General features: G+C 40.0%; 1 protein-coding gene across 1 annotated transcript; it reads left to right on the top strand.

The window, feature by feature from the left end:
* The first annotated feature begins 44 nt into the window (after positions 1-44).
* DHFR (dihydrofolate reductase) lies at positions 45-21,974 on the top strand. Its single transcript, XM_026866680.1, has 6 exons — positions 45-275; positions 369-419; positions 3,153-3,258; positions 4,139-4,265; positions 17,487-17,602; positions 19,230-21,974. Exons 2-6 carry the CDS (start codon positions 395-397, stop codon positions 19,315-19,317), a joined length of 462 nt encoding a protein of 153 aa, XP_026722481.1. The 5' UTR covers positions 45-275; positions 369-394; the 3' UTR covers positions 19,318-21,974.
* The last annotated feature ends 651 nt before the right edge of the window (positions 21,975-22,625 follow it).

Here is a 22,625-nt window from a genome sequence, read left to right as displayed (position 1 = left end):
CGGGCCGCGCGGTGCACGCTGGGAGCTGTAGTCGGGAAGGGCGATGCGCGGCTGGGCGGGAAAAAGTGCCCGGCTTGACGGATGGCGGGACAGTGACCGGGGCAATGGCTGCCGGGCCGGGCCGGCGAGCCCCGCGCGGCTCGGGGAGGCCCGTCGGCAGCTCCCGGCCGCGGGTTCTCTCTCATGGAGGAAAAGCCGAGGCCAAAGGTCTCACTTCAGGCATGGCAGTGGGCCAGGCCCCGACCAGCCTCGCCTCCCCGGACACCGGCACTTGCATTGTGTGACACTTGCGTTATGTTTCTTTTTCCAATTAGAGAAATGTACCATATTCTTGAACAACGTTGTAATGCTCTTCTGTTCTCTTGCTAGGAATGAGTACAAGTACTTCCAAAGAATGACTAGCACATCCCATGTAGAAGGTAACAATGTACTCTTTCCCAAGGTGTGCCTCTACTTAGTAAAATTAGTCTGTGTGATACAAGTCCTGGAAAAGACTGGTAAATTTGCTTTTCCCTGACTTAAAAGTCCTGCTTCTGCAAACAACCTGCCCTTCCCCCTCTTCCACTGCCTCACAAGCATTTTAGCCCTTTGTAAATATGTCAGATAGTTTTGGATACATGGTGAAACTGGAGATGAATTGGATGTTTTAGGGCTGCAGGTGATTTGCAAATAAAAAGAATTTCAAAGTCCTGTTTCCCCAGCAGGATAGAAAACTACCTATCTGTCTTCACCTACAATTCCAACCCTGAACAATTTAAAAAATGAAAGGTTTTTATATGCTGATAAATTAGCAGATTATTTTTTCAGGCTGTATTAGCTTATCTAACTTGTTTGCTGTAGCTCAGCCTTGGCCATTTGTTCCACCCCTCTGACCCTTGTGACAGTAATTTTGCTTGATTTTCTGAGTGCTGAGCCATCCCGATATGCCAGACAACCCTCACTGTACTGATAATACACAGCAACAGTACTGCAAATGTATGCAGCATATCTATACACAGTGATATGCACCCGTACTGCTAATAGGCAGCAGTAATGTTCAGGCCCAGTGAGACCTTTGCGGCAAAGTAATAAAGACTATTGATTTGGTGAGATAAGTTATTGTGGGGTGAAAATCAGCACAGAGAGACAGGAATGCAAAAGATGAAAACAGCTAATTTGTTCTGATTGGGTACTTCTCGCTACCAGAAGAGACAAATCTTGCCACACTGTACCCATTCCTCTTTCACACTGACCTTACTGCTGGTTTGGCATTTCCTTACATGGTTTTAATTCTCTAACCCAGTAGACTAGGCTACTGAGTGTCTGCAGGGGACTGCCAGTACGAGTGCATGGAGGCATTGGGAAAGGAGGAATAGGACCTCACTGTGTCTGATGGAATCAGAGCCGTGAGAGACAACAGGTTTATCCTCACATTTCTGCTGCTTCTCTGTTTGCTGACATGGACACTCTTTTTCCTGTGGGTTTTTTTTTTCATGCTCCTGTTAAGACTGCCGTCTAGCAAAACTCACTTGTTTGCTAAAACTTCTGGGCATCCTAACATGTGCCTTTGTTTTAATGAAGTCATCCATTACATACTCTGATTTGGAAGTCTGTTCCATATTCCACAAGGAATGCCTAATCTCATTTTCCAGCAGTCTTAAGTGAAGGATTTTACTTATGTTTTGGAGATCTGATTCAGCCCATAGCAACCTTAGGTACAAAAAAGGCAGAACACAATTGTAAATCTTTTTATATGTCTGCAAGTTGCATCTTACCTGGCAAAAAATACCTGTAATCAAAAAAATGTTTTAAATACCATTTAAAGGAAAAATTTTGCTCCCTCCTGCCTGCACATCTTTTGATAAGCCATGACCTTAAATGCTAGGCAGTTAAGTTGCTTCCTAATTGGCTATGTTGCCATAAATCTTCCCAGCAGGGAATGCACCAATGGCTCAAAAAAGTAATGAGATTTTTCAAAGTGGGAAGAATACAGTGGAGAAGCATCACCTGATCTTGCTTTCAGACTGGTTGCATACCTGCACTGACCACTGCTGTAAATTAGCTATTGCTCTAGACAAATCTTTGTTCTGACCCTGTAGGTATCCAAGTGTGAATCTTTACTAAGAAAATACATATATTTTTCAGAACATGTGCATTTCCTACAGCAGTGGTCCCAGTGGTCTGTGCTAACATATCTAAACTGACACTGCAGGATACCTCTTGGAAAATTGCTGATAAAGCTTATTGGCAGAAAGGTCTTTAAACACTGCTAATAAACAACTGGAGCATCAGTTCTCTGGTGTAATCTAGTAGATCCAGTCTCTCTCAGATCAAGAAACAGGGAGGATAGATGTGAACAAATACTGGTTTCTTTTCTCTAAAATCTCTCCCACTATGCAGCACTTTTAAAAACTTCCTATTACCTTTTGTGAGTCTCAACCTCTGTTTATTTCTCTGACAACTCCATTTTCTCATAAAGAGAAACCCTCTTCTTAGCAGGGTATGTATGAGTTAATCAGGTTGTGAATGTTTGGGTTTGGTCAGAAATTATACTTATGGTGAATCCTAGAATATGGCAGAACACCTGTTGCACTTCTGCTTTGGATTTAATTTGTCTGGTTCTTCTGCTAAAAGTTATCCTTTTACCTGGCTTTTTTTTTTTTTTTTTCCTTAAGTAACACTCAAAGCTGGCAATTATTCTTGATTGTATAACTGGAGTGACAGAACATACAAACAAAAAAAGTCGATTACTGTATATTGCTTGGATTTATACAGAGAACAATTATGGGTTTTGACACTAAGAAGACTTGAGGGTGTGAGCTGGTCTCACACACAGATTAATCTGGCTGCATAGTTATAGCAAAGCCAATGTCTGTGTAATGCATGTACTGTGTAATGGGCAGTAACATGTCTTTTTTGATCTTCTTTCAATTATAAGTTTATAGGTGTCCTTAAGACTACTTTGGTGTCAACTGCCTGACAAGGTGTTGAGGCCACAAGCTTGTTCTTCTATGCATGTGACTAATTTGAGAATTGCGGCCTAAGCTTGTACTTCTATTAACTGCTGAAAAGGAGTTCAGGAGGGAGATGGAAAGTACAGCAGTGTCACTAAACAAGCAAAACAAATTTGCAACAGAGAAAAATACCCTTTAAATGTTTTCTCTCTTACCCAGGTAAACAGAATGCACTGATAATGGGTAAAAAAACCTGGTTCTCCATTCCTGAGAAGAATCGTCCTCTAAAAGGCAGAATTAATATAGTGCTCAGCAGGGAGCTCAAGTATGTATGATGAATAATAGGCCTGTAAAAGAAACAAAAAGTCTGCGCCTAAAAATATGTGTAGCAATACATCGTAAAGTGGTTCTAGATGTAACATTTTTGATATCTGGTTAGGAAGCATCTCTGCTATTGGTTCTGAGTGATATCACTACTTTATCTTTAATTTTTAAATTATTTTTATTTTTTTTAATTTTTAATTAATTCACAAGATGATTGCCATTATTTTGCATAATAAATACCACTCCTAGCTCTACACACAAACCATCTGACAGTTGTCAGCAGTCTTTCTGACTCACGTATTAAACTATATTTCTCTAGTTCCTGGTTTGATTGGTGGCTCTTCATCCCTTTTTTGAAATTTATTTTTATTAGTATTTAGGGAAAAATAACAGTTCTTTTTCAGAGCTCTCCTCTTGAGAAGTCATCCAAATATTCTTAAACAAAAACATCCACTTTTGGTGGTTTACTGCTTTGGAAGGTAGTGGTAGCTTTGGAGCTGAATATGTAGGGGAGTGAGGGATAGGGGTTTTCTGACCAGTTTTATTGAATGAAATATTAATGTTCTAGAATTCAAGTAAAAGTCCATATTTAATTTTTTAGATACATAAAATTATCAGTTATGCTTTTTTAAAAACATGATACAAAATTTCAGATCTGTAATTTATAATGACTCTTAAGTCACAGTTATGATTAAACTGTGATTTGTTAAACAATCCTGGAGTTAGATGAGAATTCTAACATAGTTTAGCAATATTTCAAAATAATTAACTTATGTGAAACAGTTATTTGTGAATTTAGCAAAACACATCGTATGTCTAGTTTGTATTGATTATCATGTTGAATGGTTCTTTATTTATTAATAAAACTTTGCTTTTTCTAGGGAAACCCCACAAGGAGCACATTATCTTTCCAGAAGTCTTGATGATGCTTTAGCTCTTTTGGATTCACCAGAGTTAAAAAGTAAAGTAGACATGGTCTGGGTCGTCGGAGGCACTTCAGTTTACAAGGTACATTTAGAGTACTCCTAAATTACTCATCTTCTGTGATGAGAGGAGGGTGGCTCGAGTTCCTATTACTTCCACATTAAGAAGTCCTTTTTTCTTCACATGACCAGCAAACTCCAGTGATTCCAACAGAACAATTCTTGGAGAGTAAGATTTCAACTCAAAAGTTTATAATACCTGTTAAAGTAACCCAATGTTGCTCTTGCTAATGATCCAGTCATACAGTCATTTGTGCTTTTGAGAGCTTTTCTTAAATATCCAAATTGCTAGGTTTTTCAACCAAAACCCATATTGTTATGTTTATTTTACTGAGTTAATACTGATTCTGCAGAGTATGTGGGGAAAAAAAAGGAAAAATGATCCAGAATTTTTAGTCAGAGTATGACACTTTATACAGGTAAAGGAAGAGGGTTTAAGCAAGCTGACAGGTGATGGTGTCAGCAATAAAGGGAGATAAATCAAACAGCAAAAAGTAGCACTCACTCTGTTTTTTCCCATCCAGCAGCCAAACGTCTTTACTGTTCCCACTCCCTGGGTTTCTCTTGGTGTATAGGGTGTCTCAGTATTCAGGTGCTTTTTTAGGTTCCAAGGAAACAGCATGTGCTACTTTATTTTCAGGACCATCTATGCACAGACAGCCCTGTATAAACTGTCCTGTTTCCCCACAAATGCAATATTCTTCCTGTCTTTAACTAAGGTAATAGCTGTGCAGTGTGAAGGTCTAGAGTAAAACCTATCTTGTCACCCTGTGTTTCCTCAGTCATCTTTCTCTCTTGCCCCAAACCCCTCCTCTCATTTTCCATTTATGCACACATAAAGTTTAGTCAACTATTTGTGCCTCCACCCACATCCCTAGAGTCATCTCTAGAGTCTGTGGTGTGAGGAGCAACTGAGGGAACTGGGGTTGTTTAATCTGGAGAAGAGGAGGCTGAGGGGAGACCTCATCGCCCTCTACAGCTGCCTGAAAGAAGGGTGCAGAGAACTGGGGATGAGTCTCCTTAAGACAGTAACAGTAATAGGACAAGAGGGAATGACCTCAAGTTGCACCAGGGAACATTTAGACTAGATGTCAGAAGCATTTCTTTCCAGAAGGGGTTATTGGGCATTGGAACGGGCTGCCCAGGGAGGTGGTGGAGTCCCCATCCCTCGAGGGGTTTAAGAGTCGGGTCGACATAGCGCTGAGGGATCTGGTGTAGTTGGGACCTGCCAGTGCTAGGTTAATGGTTGGACTGGGTGATCTTCAAGGTCTTTCCAACCTAGACAATTCTGTGATTCTGTTCTTTCAGCCCCTACAGTCAGGGTTCTGGCTTTGAACTCTCAGTTGATTTTGTCTTCTTTTTTAAGTTTTCATATAATTTGTATTTGTCAGACAGTACCACACAAAAGATTATGGTCATCAACCCTAGTTTCATCCATATCAATCAGGAAAATATGGAATAAGAACAGCAGTAAACATTCTTTCTTCTGATAAAAAAAAATATTAATTAAGAACTAGAAAGCAATTATTTTTTTATAGTGAAGGAAACAGTTCTGCTGACCTTTAGTCATTACAGGTATGCTGGGAAATACACTCCACTTCTTGTTTGGCTCTTGGACTTCAGGTGTGTGATGAAAATGTCATCATGCTCCTAGTAGCACATTAGGGCTGATAATATGCTTTTTGTATTTGTTGTCTTTGCAGTTTGTGCCTTTCATGAAGCTCTTCTGTGTCTTAGGGAATTCATCTTTTACAGTAAAAAAAATAAAGTAGTTAGATATTGCTAAGGTTGTAAGAAAAATAAGAGACACATGCAAATAGCCTGTAAAACACTTTTTTCCTCTTTTTTTTTTTTAATGTTTTATAAACACTTTTGTTTGTGTTGAAGTCCACCACATACTTGATGTCCAAATACATTCAGTCTATGATCAGCTATTATCATACAGAAATAACCAGCCCTTCACTCATAACCACTCAAATGCCTGCTTCCAGGCAGTAAGTAGCAAGTTTATTTCTGGAGACGTATTCTCTTCAGATTGCGGTAATTGCCCAACATGAGCAAAAGACTGGATTTGGCTTCTGCCTGTAATTTTGCAGGATGCGTAGTGTGACCAGAAGCATTCAACCCTTTCTGTGCAATGGCAACATACTGATCTAGTGCTGCAGAGTGATTTTTTTTGCTTGTTCTTCCAGGAGCATCTGTGTTGTAAACTTCTAATTTAACTATTTTTCCACCATCTGCTGATATTTGGTAGAAGACAATGCTATTTTTTAGACTTACTTGCCAATACTTAGATTATAAATAGGCAGTTTTGATCAAGAGTACTTTTGCAATATATTTGTGTTGATCAGCGTAACGGAGTATGACTTGAAATTTCAACTGTTTTCCCCCTTTCAGGCATCTACTCAAGACATTTCAAAGGAATATTTCATTAATTAGAGAGAAATCCAACAGTTTTTTACAGATTCCTGAATTCAAACTAGCTTTGTGATCTTAATTAAAAGAATTTGATGGAAACCATACACCTCTACCAAAACTACAGGTAGTATTTCTAGTGCCTGTATTAAAGATTCACAAAGGATTACAGGAATATCTCCATTATACCATGTAGAAATGTGTGGAAAGTAAAATAGCAATTGGTAATTGAATAATTTTATTCAGTAGTTGTAGGTATTTGCTTTTAAAGCATCATTTTGATCTTACTAATTTGTATGGCTCAAAGGTTTAGAACTGATTGTGTATTAGTATAAGCCTGTGATGGAAGAAGTGTCTGTAAGTACTTCAGCTGGTAAGTGTAACAGGTAGTGCTGAGGACATGACATTTCCACTTTTAGCACTTTGGGGAGTTTAACCCAAAGTTTGGATCTTTCAAACCAGGTAGACCTTTATGAAGGCAGACCTTAAGGAGGAGAGCAGGCCACTCTGGAAAGCACCATAATTTTTAATCTATTTCCTGCAGATGATCCCAACCACCATCAACTCTTTTCTCTTTCTGATCTTGTACCTGTTTCCTCCTGCTCATTTACAAGTTAACACTACCATGCCTGCTGAGTAAACCTCTTCTACACCTGAGCATGGCCACGCATGAGTGCAGTAGAGGGCTGTTCTGCACCAGGAGGAGATAGTTATGATCCCAGTAAGAAGAGCACCCAGACTCTGTAGAGTGTCGTTTAAGATGCTGCTTACTAGACCTAACATTTTAAAGAAGGGCAGGCTAGTATAAATAATCTTACAACCCTGTAGATGTTGGGAACTGCAAGTTGTGTGGCACTGAATGAGCCTCTAAACCATGTGCAACATGCTGCGGGGCCCTCTCTGTAGAAAGTGCTACCCTATTTTTGTCATTCAAGCTGTTAGAGGACTTTCTCACAAGAAAACAAGTCTATTCATCATTTCTGCTGTCAAACAGAAAGGATGTTCACATGAGAACTTCCTTCTACTCTTTCGAATAAAGGACACACAGGTGGTATAGGTATAGTTGTCTGTACCAAGTAGGAACTGCCTGCAGGCTCCTCTGTTACAGTTCTCTGGCTGAGCTTATCTTGTGGCCGAAAAATATGCACAGTACAATACAGGCCTGGGTCTATTCAGATTAATTGTTATGTTGATCACTAACTCCTTAATGTAGAGTGATCTTTCTGTCAGGATCGCTACAAAAGGGAACGACAAGCTCACAGATGAACCCATTGCACTTACTTTGGGTGGGCTGCTTTGACAGCCTGTCACAGGATGGTGTGGATGACTTGAAGGATGAGTAGGAAGATGGAGGATAATGGCATTCTTGGAATCTTCACTGTAGCTGCTCTGCAGTCCTTGGCACAGGGGTTGAGTCCAGGCTGGTGACATCCTGGAGAATTAGAAATAAATGCAGAATGTTTTGAATGTGAGGGCGCACAGCTGAGGCCATCTGTCAAGAGCTATTTCAAATAGCTACTGCTATTGCCAGACAACACTTCCAGAGTCCATATCACTATTCAAGAGGGTGGCTTATTGTCCTGTGGAGCCTTTTAACACAGCTGGTAACCTTAACACCTTCTGATCAGTGAATCAGTTTGGGATAGGGGGGGGTCCACTGTGATCAGGGTTGTCACTGAACTCCCTGAAGCAATGAGGAGGGATCACGTGCACGGTCTTCCAGGCCTCTGGTTTCTGTGGTTTCCCACAGCCTTTGTAGGTGCTCTGGCAGCACCCACATCCCAGCTGGCTTCCAGACCCAGAGCAGCAAGCCGGAAGGGTTACCAAGGGTGGCCCATGCACTCAGACAGATTCACACATGTTTCAGGAGGTTTCCAAAGAACCTTCAACTGAAAAGGGATGCTGGCACCTTCTTTCAGCACAGGGTCATTCCAGGTTTGAACGCCCACCTTATCTGAAATACGGCATTCTCTCTGTCTCATGCTGCCCTGCCCAGATACCATGCTGAAACACAAGCCTGGCTTATCCAGAGAGTTGTGCCAAGGTGGAACATCCATCTGCCTGTGTCCAGAAGGGCCCTCGCTGGGACATGGGTGTCCAGCTTGTCTCTCAATCTCAAGTACAGATGGCTGCTGTGGCCTACCCGGCCTCTAAGAACCGAGGCAAGAAACAGTGCCAGACCATGCACCCCAGGATGGTATTTCAGAACAGGATGCTGCCCTCAGCAACAGAAAGGAAAGGAATGGGATGAAGGCAAGGGACTGCTGCTGTTTACAGCCTCTTCATTGTAGGACTGCAGAGGACATAGGAGCGAGCCTGACAGTCACTGAACATTTATAAGGACACAGTGCAGCTGTCTATTGCTTATGGCCATCTTGCCCACTGCCTCTAGGTTCTCAAGGACACAGTTCTCTCCAGAGTGGTGGGACTGTTGGCATAAGCTGCCTCAAGTCCTGTGAAAAACAGAAAGGTGAGCTCTGAATAGGGTGGCCATCCATGTCCTCATATAGGTTTGCATTTATGCTGTGTTCAGCAGACATACTCTGGGAAACTCTCTCTTCTGGGCCTTGACCTCTACAACAGGAAAAGGCAGAGCAGGTAGAGATTGTAGGCATTTTGGTGGGGATAGGGAGAGCTGAGTAGAGTATTGGTATTAGGAAGTGAGAGCAGAAAAGATGAAAACAGCTCCCTCAGTCTGCTGAGGGTTCAAAAACCTCTTGCAGACTTCATCTTCTTGAATTGACTTGACACTGATCATCTCATCAGGTTTGTAATCTCCTGATAATAGCCACAGGGTATTACTGTTGCCTCCAGGGAGGCTTTTGGACTTCTCACAGCACAGGTTTGCAAGCACAGATACAGGCTGGGCAGAGAATATCTTGAGAGCAGCCCTGAGGAGAGGAATTGGGAGTGTTGGTTGATGAGAAGTGCAACATGAGCCAGCTGTGCGCTCACAGGCCAGAAGGGCAACCATACCCTGGGGTGCACCCAGAGTAGTGTGGGCAGCAGGGTGAGGGAGGGGATCCTGCCCCTCTACTCCACTCTTGAGAGACCCCCCTGCAGTGCTGTGTCCAGCTCTGGGGGCACCAACAGCAGAAGGACACGGACCTGCTCAGGTCCAGATGAGGCCTCAAAGGTGATCAGAGGGCTGGAGCACCCCCTGTGAGGACAGGCTGAGAGAGTTGGGGGGTTCAGCTGGAGGAGACCTTAGAGCAGCCTCCCAGGACTGAAAGGGGCTGCAGGAAAGGGGGGAGGGACTCTGGATCAGGGGGTGTAGGGATAGGATGAGGGGTAATGGTTTTAAACTGAGAGAGGGGAGATTTAGATTAGATAGAAGGAAAAAATTCTTTCCTGTGAGGGTGGTGAGATGCTCACACAGATTGCCCAGAGAAGCTGTGACTGCCCCTTCCCTGAAAGTGCTCAAGGCCAGGTTGGACGGGGCCTTGGGCAACCTGTACTGCTGCCCATGGCAGGGGTTTGGAACTAGATGGTCTTTAAGGTCCCTTCCAATCCAAACCATTCTATGATTATATGATTTCTTTGGATCTCAGTGCAACACCATACCAGATCTTCAGGACTGTTTTGGGTCTCCTGAGTTCCAGAAGGAACTGATGTTGCTATTGATTGTATGGATGAGGAAGGAGGAATGTAGCAGCCCAGCAATGGTCAGTAGATCACTGCAATTAGGAAGCTGTTATGCGTGATGAGAGGCACTCCATGATTTTGCGTGAGCACGTGATGTTTTGAGAGCTGTCTGCTGGCTCATAAGTGCTTGTTGTGTGCTGGAAAACTTGTGTTGGTGAATCACTCACTGGTTCTGGCCCTTCAGTCCCTATTAGTGGTTAAAACTTATCAGACATCTTCCTGGAGCAGATTATCTGTCTTGGTTTAATCCGATTGCTCCCCAGTACAACTAAGTCACAGTGAGTGGGGACAATTGTTCTTGGCTTTGACTGAAAAATAGCACTGCCTAGAGGTCCTAAGGGATCTGCTCAGTATAAATTATATCAGTCCCTTTTAACTGGATTTAGATTGTGTGTTTTAAACTGATTAAAAACAACATTCAGATTTTACTAGGAATAGGAACTGTAAGTCCAGCACATCCCCAAATATTAAACAGGGACTTTAAAAAAAAAAACAAAACAAAAAAACAACCAGGTGTAGATTTACTTATGTGGATGATGTGGCCTTATGATATGTTGTTTGTAGAGTGTTTAATATAAATCTTGCTTTGTAAAAATAACCAAGCACAAATCCCTACCAATGAACCTACCAGTGGAGAGGAGAAAAAAAATAGCAACAAAACTTAAAAAAAAAAAAAAAAAAAATATGACTCAGGTCCTCATATACAAGGCCTCTATGTCAAACAGGTTTTTACCTTGATAAAACCATTTTTCCTACAGTATTTCCAACATTTAAAATTGTCTTTTCTAATTTATATGTTCCTACTCAGCTTGTTGCTTTCTCAATACTACAGAAACAAACAATGACACTCAAAGTCACATTGCTGAAGTACAGAATTGTATTCATGTATTAAATTTGGAGAAGAAACTTGTAATTTCATAACTGAACAAAACCTTCTTTCATAGGAAGTTTTGTTGGTTTTGCTGTTTAGTTAATATCTAGGCTGGCCATAACAGAAAATAGATGCTGCTGATAAATAGTGTTTGGGGAAATTCTTCAACAAAGAGTCTTGAGCTGGAAAATGAAATTTCCAGTAATCTCTAAGGGAAAATTTTATCTCATATTCATGTTCAGGTGTCTTCCTGTGTATTAATATTTGACATACTGTGTTTGGTAATCTACCCCCTTTCATTCTTCAAAATTATTGGATTATGAAGTTGCTATTCATATTTAGTGCAGCAGGTCTCTTGCAGATGATTAATTAGCCTCTTAAACAGTTTCTTGACTAAGCATATAAGCTTCACTGGGTTCTGAATGCCCTGAGTGGGTTGTGAATGCCACATTTGCTAAGCTTAAAATCTTTGGGTACCATAAGGATCACTTCATTATTAACAATTTGAGTCACTAGTTTTATTGTGATTTTTTCAAGACTGCCAAAATTTTACTAGCTAATACTAATATACTAAAATATACATTTTTAAGATTACATTTTAGTATGTCTGAATTTCTAGTAAACTATAAAATATATTAGTAATTTTGCTACCTTGCCTGCATATAAGACAATGTGGATTTGAGCTTTGTACCTATTGGAATGATTTTAAGCTGCATACCTATTGGCATAAAGACTAACGCCTATGTTACCGTGTTTCTGAAGTGTCACATCCAGGCTGAGATGTGACCGAGGACTGAGATCCACTTACAAGGGAGCTCTACCTGCAGCTCATTTTCCCATGCTGGCGTGCTCCCCTCTTTTGGGCTGCAGTGATGCTGCTCCCGTCGAGTGCTGCTTGCAAGGAGCGGTCTCCTCTGAGCTGCGTGACGCTGTTGACCTGGAGGACGTCCCACTGCAGGCCCACAGCACTATTCTGCTCTGGGAGCAACCAGTGCAAAAAGCTGAGCACAGCATTGGCTTTTCCACTAGTTCTGGTTTAGAGTGAACTCATTAGTATGGCTTAATCCTGTTAACATTTTTGGAAGCTGGTAACATTACCTTGTGTAAAGTGAAGACTGAAGGTTGTCATGGGTGGCCCTGACCATATGTTTTTTCCCTGTTCCACCAAGCTCATAATAATGTTACTTGGTTATGCCTGTTTATGGTCCCAAGCCATTGTTTCCAAGAAAGGTTACTGTCTTCCTGGCATATATGCAAATGTAACTGTCTTACTTGATTACTGTAAAGTTGCAGAATCCTTTACAGGAGAATTTTCCCATGTGTAGTTATGTAGCTTTGTGTAGTTGTCTGAACAAAAAGATGAGAACAGGAAGACAATTTTCCTGTATTCCTATGACCTCTAGGGTTTTTTTGAGATAGGGTTTGAGCATTTTTAGTACAATTCCCTAATATCCAGTGGCAGCATTCACAGAATTACAGCTGACAGCACTGTCCTGCTGTCATAAATATTTTTGTTCTGTAAAAATAAATCCATTACTATTGTAGTCATGCCTCCAGTGGCCTTGCTCTTACCTAGTTATGAATAAAATTAAAGGAAACAAAACTATGGTATTAACAATGGACTAGTGGATTAACAATTTCTTTTAAAAGTTTAAGAATTTTCTGAAATATAGCATCTTAATACTTTCACAGACTTCAGAGGGACATATCCAGCCTTTCCAGTATAGTCTTCAAATTAAAGTCAGAGGATTTTTGTGTGGAAGGAAAGTGGTAATATTGTTATTACTCCTAAACAAGCTTTTTGTGTGCTCATTCTTGCGAACAAATGTATTGATTTGACATTCCTCTGGGAAAAAATAATGTCTAAAAAAGGTTAATATATGAGTCAGTTGCAGACACAAATCACGTGTCTGTGAAAGGTTGTTGCTTTTAAAGCTTGCAGAGATCATAGAAGAAAAGATTTAAAAGACCCTCCTTTACGACTAACACACAGAAAAGTGTAGTGACTAAAGTGTATCAGTTTCTGCAAGGGCAAATTGGGCAGGCTTTTCGCTAATGGTTGTAGAATTCTGTTGTACTCACTTTTGTTGTACTCCCTGACAGAGAACTGGTGGGAGCTACCACAGTGTCTCCTCCCTCACTAGACTTAGCCTTAGCATCTTGGGAAGGAAGGACTGTTCCCTACCTCACTAAGCTGAGCCCTAGCTGTGTGGGAAGGATTTTTGAAAGTATTGAATCTCCTGATTATCACTGCAGCTCTCCTAATAGCCAAAGTTTAACTTAGGCAAATCCTTTTAACTTAGTTAAGATCTAGAACTTTGTGAGATCTCCAGCTGTTAATTTTTTTTAATGTATAAAATATATTTGTTAATACTCTGTGGCTTCAAAATGCAGCTTGTCTACATGATCCAATACACTTAAAGGGTTGAAAAACAGAATGTAAATAAACACACTGTTTATTTTGAGATTTTCTCTTTCATAGTGTTCTCCTATTTTGTTTGGATTGTCAATGTTGTCTAGAAAGACACTTGAAAAATGAGTGCCTTACATAGTTACTTTGGATGTTTACTTATGTAATTACTAGAAGATGAGAAAGCAGGAGTGTGTGTGTGTGTATACTAAAACTTGTGATTTTTTTTAAATGACTAGAAATAATGGGTTCCTTCTACAGCAGTTGGTTGCTATGCCCACTAATTTACACTGGTTTGGTGATTAGATCTGTAAAAAATTAGATTTCCTTATAATACTTCTGAAAATACTTGTAATACACAGCTATTCTTTGTTGTAGAGCTTCAGGGCTGTTTTAACTCATGTTCTACATAGAGAAACTAATTCAACGTAATGGTCCTGCACGTGCAGACATAATCTGGTCTTGTATAGCTGTCAGTCCAGTGCAGTTGGAAATTATGGGGAAGATAATCCTTAGGTCATCTCCTTTTTGCTGTATGCTTCAGAGGCAGGACTGGCAAGGATTTCTTGGAAGTGAGCAAAAAGATGAGAGTATGCTAAAATCTTTGCACAGGGTTATGAAGGTACCTGTGAGTAATGAAGGACTGTTGTTCACATATTGAACCACATATGGAGGTACATGGGACAACAGGAGGGATCCTGACACCTCAGCTGTCCTGTCCTCCCTCTTGCGGAAAGTCATCTCTACTTGAGGAGTGATTCTGGTGTTTCTGAGAGCTCAACAGCCAGAGTTTTAATAGGCTCTGCTTTAATGTGAACCAAAAATCAGCATTACTTTTCCCTATTGCATCAGGCTGTAATATCTTAAAGGGTTGAGTAGCTGCTACACAAGGAAGTAAGCCTATGTGGAGAGCAAACATATATGCAGCTCCTGAGGGAAACCAGTGCAGCTACAAATACAGCTCAAGGATAACTGAGTGGAGTAAGAGGGAAAACCAATAAATTAAAATTGTACCAAGAAATACTTTGAGACCCAGCGTGGCAATGGAGTGAGTGGAGTGTAATGACCATGGAGTAAGGATGAATATTTTTCAAATTTACAGAAGCATGAGCTCAGAGACATCATTTTTAAAATCTCTCCCTCATGCCGCGATACAATTGTTTCCAACAAGTCCTCTCCTACTATCTTTTCCATCACCTGTGTTATCCTCACCTTTACAAAATACGCAAACCCAAAAAAGGCAGCACTGATCTCCTACTTATTGGAAGTTATTTGTCTATTGAATATTGTGCTAACTATTGTGCTGGTCACTAGAAATGTTTAGTTCTTGCACATCCTATTAAAATATTCAAGATTATTTACAGCTATACTTTCATGTTATGTAATGTTATATTAAAACAAAGTCATATACACACTATTCTGTTCCTTAAATATGCATAGTGCATATTTCCATGATTGAATTCCATTATTACATTCTATCAGATCAGAGCTATACATCCCCTAACTTGTCTTCTGTACCAAAAAAGGTGGTGAAACTGGTGGAGTGGGTTGAACAGTGCAAGAGTGAATTGAATGACAGTGAAGAACTACTTTAATCCTCATGAAAATGTCAGAGTTGTGATAAAGCTCCTTCCCCATCATGCCAGATCCATAGCAGTAGTTTGCAGAGGCAGTGTCAGAGTCCAGTTCTTTCTGAACAGGTTCCTTTAGAGACCTCACTGGTGGAAGTTTTCATGTTTGGTAGAAAATTTACTTATCTGATGTTTTCTGAAATTACTCTCAGGGAACATGGAGGACCATGTGCTCCCAAAGGGACAGGACCCCTGGGCAGTAACCTGGCTGGCCTGACAGGGGCCTCACCAGCCAGGACTCGTGGTGCTGAGGCAGGTTCACATGGGAAGATCAGGCCCCATGAAGGTGACCAGGGTCAGATGTAGCCCTAGGATGATTAGATAGGGACAAGCCAAAGCCAGGTCATGGTGTCAGCCTATGGTGCTCTTCAACTATGTACTTAAATCCCAGTACAAGTGAAAATTACACTTAGCAGGGTAGAGCAGCCAAAATATAAAGTCAAACCACTTTACAAATGTGTTACTGCTTGCCCGTCACTGTAATATGCTCACTGTCATGACACGGGGCCTTCACAGTTGCCAAAAAGCAGTATGTGGGTTGAAACCAACTCAAGCCTGTTGCTATTCTCCAAGTTGTTTGTTTGTTTAGTATTCATGGGCCATATACACAGACAGACTCCAGAGCTTCTCTGGCTAACTCAGGAAGCATTTGCACTTTTTTTACTAACTTGGGGACAAGCAGTTACACAGCTGGTTGGTTTACTCAAATAATGCAACCATTTATCAAGAATGGAGGTCACCCTCCAGTCCCCTTTGTGGTAAGTTCAGCTTGCTTTGCAGTATCTCTGTATGCTCTTCCCTGACCTGTCCTGCAGGTACAGTTTTGCTGAAGCTGAATTCCCATAGAGCTGGACAGGAAGTTGTTTTATTCTTCTACTACAAAACTATCTGTTTAGAGGACACTGTATGTTTTTATTTGTGAAGCAGATTATTCTTCTGTCATTCTGCAGGTATATGTTTCTCCTTTTACCTTCCACCCTTATTTAAAGAAAAAGTGTCTTGTATACGAACTGGATGAACACTAGCTCAGTGCTTTTGGATGCTAGTGTGCTGTGACTTACCCCTTCCATTTCAAGTCATTCTCTAGTAATAGAGCAGCTTTTCTAGAAACTAACTTCTCAGCAGCGATACCAATTAATTTTATTGGATTACATTTGCTATTCCTTGGTTCCTGTACTTGTCAAAGTAGTACCTAATAGCATGCTGCATGGTGAATCACCTTTAACAAAGAGCATTGCTCATTGCCAATTTAAGGGAAGGAGAGAAACAGATGTAAGCTTTTCAAAAATACGTTGTAACCAGGCACCAGTATAGCTTTTAATGGGTTATTTTAATGCTGATAAAGTCTGGAAGAAGTTACTTTTCAGTCTGATCAGAGACAAAACATCTTTTTTTAACTCCTGAGTTTGTATTAATTTGATAGTGAGGAACTCACCGAATAGGCATCTTCAAAACTTTTTTCATCCAGGAAGCTTGGAAACTTCATTGTTGTTGTTGTTACAGTTATATAACTTTAAATGCATATTGTCATTTTGCCATAATCCAGAGATCAAACTATGAAGTTAAACTGACAGCTAATTTTATCACTGGAATTGCAAACTAATGCAGATTAAAAATACAATATAAATCCTTAGCAGTGATATTCATTAAACATTAGAACAAATTACCTTGAGGTGTGGGCCTCCCCCACCACTTCAAGCTTCCTGTATTTCAAAGAGGTATGATTCAGAAATTACTTGTTGAGACTAGGCCATACTACTCTTTTCTCATGGGACTACTCATAATTTTTTCTTAATTTCAGTCAGAAGCCCCAAGTTATGAGAGTAGGTATAGCTGCTAGTTAACAGGGGAACTGGCATAAGATGAAATTATCTCTTTAGAAAGTGCTCTTGGGATGAGTCCAAAAGAGGAGATTTAGACTTCAATTTTCACTGCTTTGCTTAAATCCTGTAATACATAAATTTAGTAAGTGAGTTTGAGTTTTAGATAACATATTTGGTGTGCAATGTACAAGTAGGAAATAAGACCTTACCTCTTGGTTCTTTTGGAATGCTGCCATAGTGGTGGCTGGTGCAGGCAGAACAAGAATTTGGAGAGTTGGTGGAGAAAGCTAGTGGTCCTAGTAAGAACTTACACTTGATATTATCTTGCCAACTTCAAATAATGTTGTAAAATAAGAATTCTAAAAATTTTAATAAACAACACTAATTCATGCATGATTGAGCTGTTTTACAGGTAACAACTCAATTTTAATTGTTTCTGTTGTTTTTAAAGGCAGCGATGGAGAAGCCAATGAATCATCGATTGTTTGTGACAAGAATTCTGCAGGAATTTGAAAGTGACACATTTTTTCCGGAGATTGACTACAAAGATTACAAACTTCTCACGGAGTAAGTATCAAGCTACATTCTAGTCTTATGTTCAGATGGAAGATTTAATAATCTACTTTGAATATGTAAGGGTCAAAGCCATGTTTGGTTTTGAGTTAGAGGTGCTTTTCACTGTATTTTTCCCCAGAGATATATTTTACTTAGAACCTGGAATTGCACCGCACTCAGCACAGAGGGGTTGTTGGAACTTGCTGTGTTCTTCAACCTATCCATAATCTTTACAGTAAAAAATTGCATTTGTTGGTTTGCTTGAAAATTAACTTTCTTACTGTTTCTCATTTTAATTACTCAAATATTTACTAAGCTATATAACTCTCAGTATGTTGTTAGTCGGTGGTATTTAGCCTCTGAATGTCTTTGATAAATTGCCAAAGACAAATTAAATGGGTTTGAGCTGGGAGGGTTGAGCCTTTATAGATTTCTAAGGTTATTCCTTTCTCTTGAGAAAATTACTTCTTCCTAACAAACTTAGTAGGAACAAGTATTGAACTGTAAGTTTCTGCCATTCACTGTGGTATCTTCTATGATATCCTTGTCATATCTCAGTCATACTTTTGTGACCTCTCCAATGAGATTACATCCAACAGACAGTAGGGAGGTGGCAAAAATTCAAACGTCTGCCTGAAGAACTAGCAAGAAAAGAACCCCTTCCTCTTCTTGCTACTCTCGTTTTGGTTCTCAGCTGGTTACAGACCAGCAGTGGAGGAAACAGAAATTACAGCAAGTCAAGCTCTCTGCATGGGGGACAGGAATGGATTAGCACTGAAGTGGGGAGGATAGGTAGGGGCAGGAAAGAAGTATGCAGGAGAGACAAACAAGGTCAGTGGGGAGAATGAATCACCCTTGTCAGCTCCAACATGTTCTGAACCATGCTGTGCCATGTTATCAGCTCACTTCAGTATCCTAATGTCTGACCCAAAGCTCCTCTCTCTCCCTCTTGGCTGTTTCTCAGATACACATTGGCTTTGGCCAGTGTACTGAAATCAGAAATTGGCCTTAAAACATGAGTTTATAAAATAGCATGTAATTCCCTCACTAAAGTGGAAACCTGATAGAGTCAGATGTAGTGGATAAAATTTAAAATTTCTCCCTCAATATCAATGTTACTCATACAAAATCCTTATTCTGTCACAGGGAGCTGAATAGGTTTTTGAAAGTGTCCATTAACAAAAACAGGTTTAGTAAATCTGGAATATAGAGCAACACTTTGCATGGTGGCAATCAGCTACTTTAAGAAGCTGTTGCTGACTTGTAAGAAACCTTCACCGTAGCATTTCCTGTAAATCATCTGAGGAAAAGCAAAGCAAAAAAACCCTTTGCAGACATTTTAAATAACATGTACCTTTCATAAAAATGTTGGGGTTTTTTGATTAAGCCAGAAAGGTGGGGAATTTTTTGCATCAGAGTATGCTTTCTTAATTTAAAAAGATGTGTGTACAGGTTGCTGATAGTCATTAACACGATTCTTAAAAATAGTTTATATTTAGTAGACCTGTTGTAAGGATGGTATTTTCATCTTTTTTTTTTTTCAAACAGCTCTCTAATTAATTGGATAAATTACAGGTGGCTTACAATGATATTTTTATCTACTTGTTGGCTTTTGCTATTTCTTCTACCCTCTCTCCAGGTACCCAGGTGTCCCTGCTGATATCCAAGAGGAGAATGGCATCCAGTACAAATTTGAAGTGTATGAAAAAGCTGTCTTGGCACAATAAATGAGGCTTTCTGTACTTCTGTGTTAAGGGCAGGCATTTTAAAACATGAAATCTTACTGAGTGCAAATATATATTAAATTATTGCGAGAAAATCCTGCTTGATAGTAATAATACCTCAGTAGCGAATGATTCCAAAAAACACACCCCACCTTCTGAATATATACCCTGAAGTGGAAATGTGAGGGTGGACAGCAGCATGAAAGAGGTAGCTCTAAGAAATATTGCAACTAAGGTTGCATGAGACCTTGTGTTGATCTTTACAATCGATGGCAGCATCCCTAAGAATTCCACAAGCAACAAAAGACATCAGAACCTTTCTACCTAAACAGAGGTTTCAAGTGTCTCCTGATTCAAAACATCCAACACTGAGTTTAACAAGAATGGTATATACATTTGTAACAATCTTTAAAACATACCGATGTAGAGGAAAAGGTAAGCAAGCGTAAGAAGAGAAATGGAGACTGGAAGCCTCGGGCAGCTGTTGAGGGATACATTGATCCTTCATGGAAGTCTTCTTGTTATCTTAACCATCCTGGGTACACAGCCTTCATCAAGCCTTTTGGCTGAAAACACTGACTTAAAAATTAATCTAATTGATAAAGAAGTTTTAACATTTCCATTAACTTCACACCTGTGTAAGGGGTTGCTGCTCTTATAAAAATTTGCTGTGTCAGTTTAACCATGGCCACTTTGCATTATAAGAACATAAGCATTGCTTTCTTAACAGAATCTGTGTTCTTATGTCCCTTCTAAATGTTATCAGTGCAGATGCAGAGTGTTAATTTGTTGATGTGATTTTGAATATTCTGTGTCACATACAAATACGGATTATAAGCAGATAGTGGGGTCCTGTTTCCTCTTTCATTAAACATAGCTAGTATAATAATGTTTTGCATTGCTGTTCTCTAAAAATAATGCGCAATATATTGATACTATAGTAACACTGATTCTAATGGAATACAATGCCACGTGTTGACTAAAGGTTGTTATGGCCAGTATGATCACAACATGACCAGTAATACAGCCTGTTGGTATATTCTGGCTGTGGGCAGTTGGTCAGACAGAAGAGGGCTCCATATACGAAGTGTCACAGAGAGGAGCTGGGTCATACCGTGCCCATCAGTGCTTCCTCCGGCTGCAGCTGCCACGCTGAGAGTGGTGGCCTGCAGGGAGGGAGTTCTGCCTCCCTTTCTTTTCAGATCAGCCTGAGACCAGACAAGTGAAAAAAAAAGAAGAAAAAAACCCCAAACCTTTACCCTCAAAACTCTGCTGGCTCTTTACCCAAAGCATTTTAAAAGCATCATCTTGTGAAGCAGTATTGTAGGAGATTCAGGTAATAATGCTCGTCCTTTTATGTCACACTGAGGCCCAGTTCTAACATCAGGAAGGGCAGCACTGACCATCAGCAGGCTTTACACAGGTTATAACTGCAGAGAGGAGCATAACAGCCCCCAGTTTTCTAAGAGGAGATTAAACCTTGATTTTGCTTGCTTTTGAAAAGGCAAACCTCTTTGATAAAAGGAAAACACTGAGAGTATCTGCTATGAACATTTTCCATGGCAATTTACAATGTATAACTATTAAAAAGATAATTTTTGCAGCATCTGTTCTGGGTTGTCTGTTTTCTCTGTGTTCTTTTTGCATTCTTAAAAATGTAAGTACTTTCCTCAGTTGGTCTTCTTGGCCCATGTGTGCTGAGTTTACATCAGTCAATAAAGATTAAAACAACAAAGTTAAATGCTTGCATAATACAGCAATAAGTCTCCTGAGTTTTCATTTGCCAACATCTTGTGAAAGGGAAGGAAAAAGACTGTTACCAGGGGGATAATACTTTTTTTCAAAATGTAAGTCACAGTGACCCTGACAAGAGAAAATAAGCTCCCAAAAGCGTTTAATGTGTACCAGGTAGTATCAAAAACCAGGTCACTGTTGAAAGCTCTTCACAGCTAGTCTGCAGAGTACTGTGGCTTATGGCAACTGACTTCTATTAAAAGTAGAAGCGAAGACTTCATGTGATGTTGGATTGCACTGTGATAGTGATGTAGACGTAGGTCAGAAAATTTCTGCCTAAGCATACGTTGCAGGAGGTACTGGTCACTGAGGCCAAAATGTTTTGTAGAACCGCTTTGGTTGCGAAGGACTTGGATGCAAGCAAGCCTACTGGGAACATAGATAGTTACTCTGACTCTTTGTGGACTGACATGGTCCTCTCCAGACTTAAATGTTCCATTTGTTAAATTTACAACAAATTAAATCAATTTATGATTCATGGAAATAACTTCTGAAATAACAGCAGTTTCCTACTTAAAACTTCTCAGAACATATTAATGATGCAGTTTCTTCAGTATGCCACTCTGCCAAAAAGATGCATTTTTGTTTGTTTGGGGCTTTGCTTTAATAAAAGTACTGTATTTGGACAGCATCTTTTGCATCAGATCTTTCCAATATGCCATACACTTTCCAATCAAAAAACTAGAAAAATGCATTTGATCTCAGTGAAGCTGGGTCCGGAAGAAGTGTGTTCATCCTAATGACAGACCTACCAGCCCCACAAGGTTAGATGCTTATTGTTCCAGGATGGATAGGCAGAAGAGTGTACGTTTGTGTGTTCGGGGAGCACATACGAAGACTCTGCTGACAGGTGTGTTATTTCCAGAGGATGGTTAATTTCTTTGCACAGTCTCCATCTCTAACTCACACTGTCCATCCAAAAACTGCAACAAATAAAATGGTTGCTCTCTTCTAAAGGCCAGAGATAGTAGCCGGAGTTTGTACGGGGCCTTTCTCAAAAGCAGTGTTTCAGTGGGTGACAGGTTCATTGAAAAAGCAACAGATACAAAATAAGCATTTGGTGTTCACCTGAATTGGCCATTGCACCTTTTACCTCCCCATTTATATTTCCCAAGGGAAATATAAATATTTTATACTATGGCTTGAAAAAAAACCACCCCTTTGCTCCAAATACAACTTTCCCACGTTTTGTTTACTCCTGTACCTCACTGATGTATGATTCTGTGAAAAGCCATAGATTCTCATTATGTCTAGTACATGGGGAAATGTCATGTTTTTCCCCAGTTCCATGCGGCTAAGTGCAATGAATAGCATCATGAGTGACAATATAATTACCAATCACCAAGAAAAGTATAGTACAGATATAATTTAATCCCCCTCATTCATGCTTTCCCAGGAACAAAGTGTTCTAAACAGATTAAAAATTTAATTTTTAAGGATAATACTAGTTTTAACAAGATAGCTAAAACCAGAGGATCTGCATAAGGGGTGAAAAACAAACCATTAACGTCTCTTGC

This window comes from Athene cunicularia (genome assembly GCF_003259725.1).
Source record: "Athene cunicularia isolate RWA chromosome Z unlocalized genomic scaffold, athCun1 chrZ_part3, whole genome shotgun sequence".
In the NCBI taxonomy this organism is placed as follows: domain Eukaryota; kingdom Metazoa; phylum Chordata; class Aves; order Strigiformes; family Strigidae; genus Athene; species Athene cunicularia.
The sequence above is the reverse complement of the archived record's forward strand: the minus strand, read 5'-3'. Positions and strand labels throughout refer to the sequence as shown.

Excerpts from the sequence above, each read along its gene's own strand:
- DHFR (XM_026866680.1), top strand. The coding sequence starts at position 395 with ATGACTAGCACATCCCATGTAGAAG. Across the intron at positions 420-3,152 it reads TAGCACATCCCATGTAGAAG|GTAAACAGAATGCACTGATA; the intron begins GTAACAATGTAC and ends TCTCTTACCCAG. Across the intron at positions 4,266-17,486 it reads GAGGCACTTCAGTTTACAAG|GCAGCGATGGAGAAGCCAAT; the intron begins GTACATTTAGAG and ends TTGTTTTTAAAG.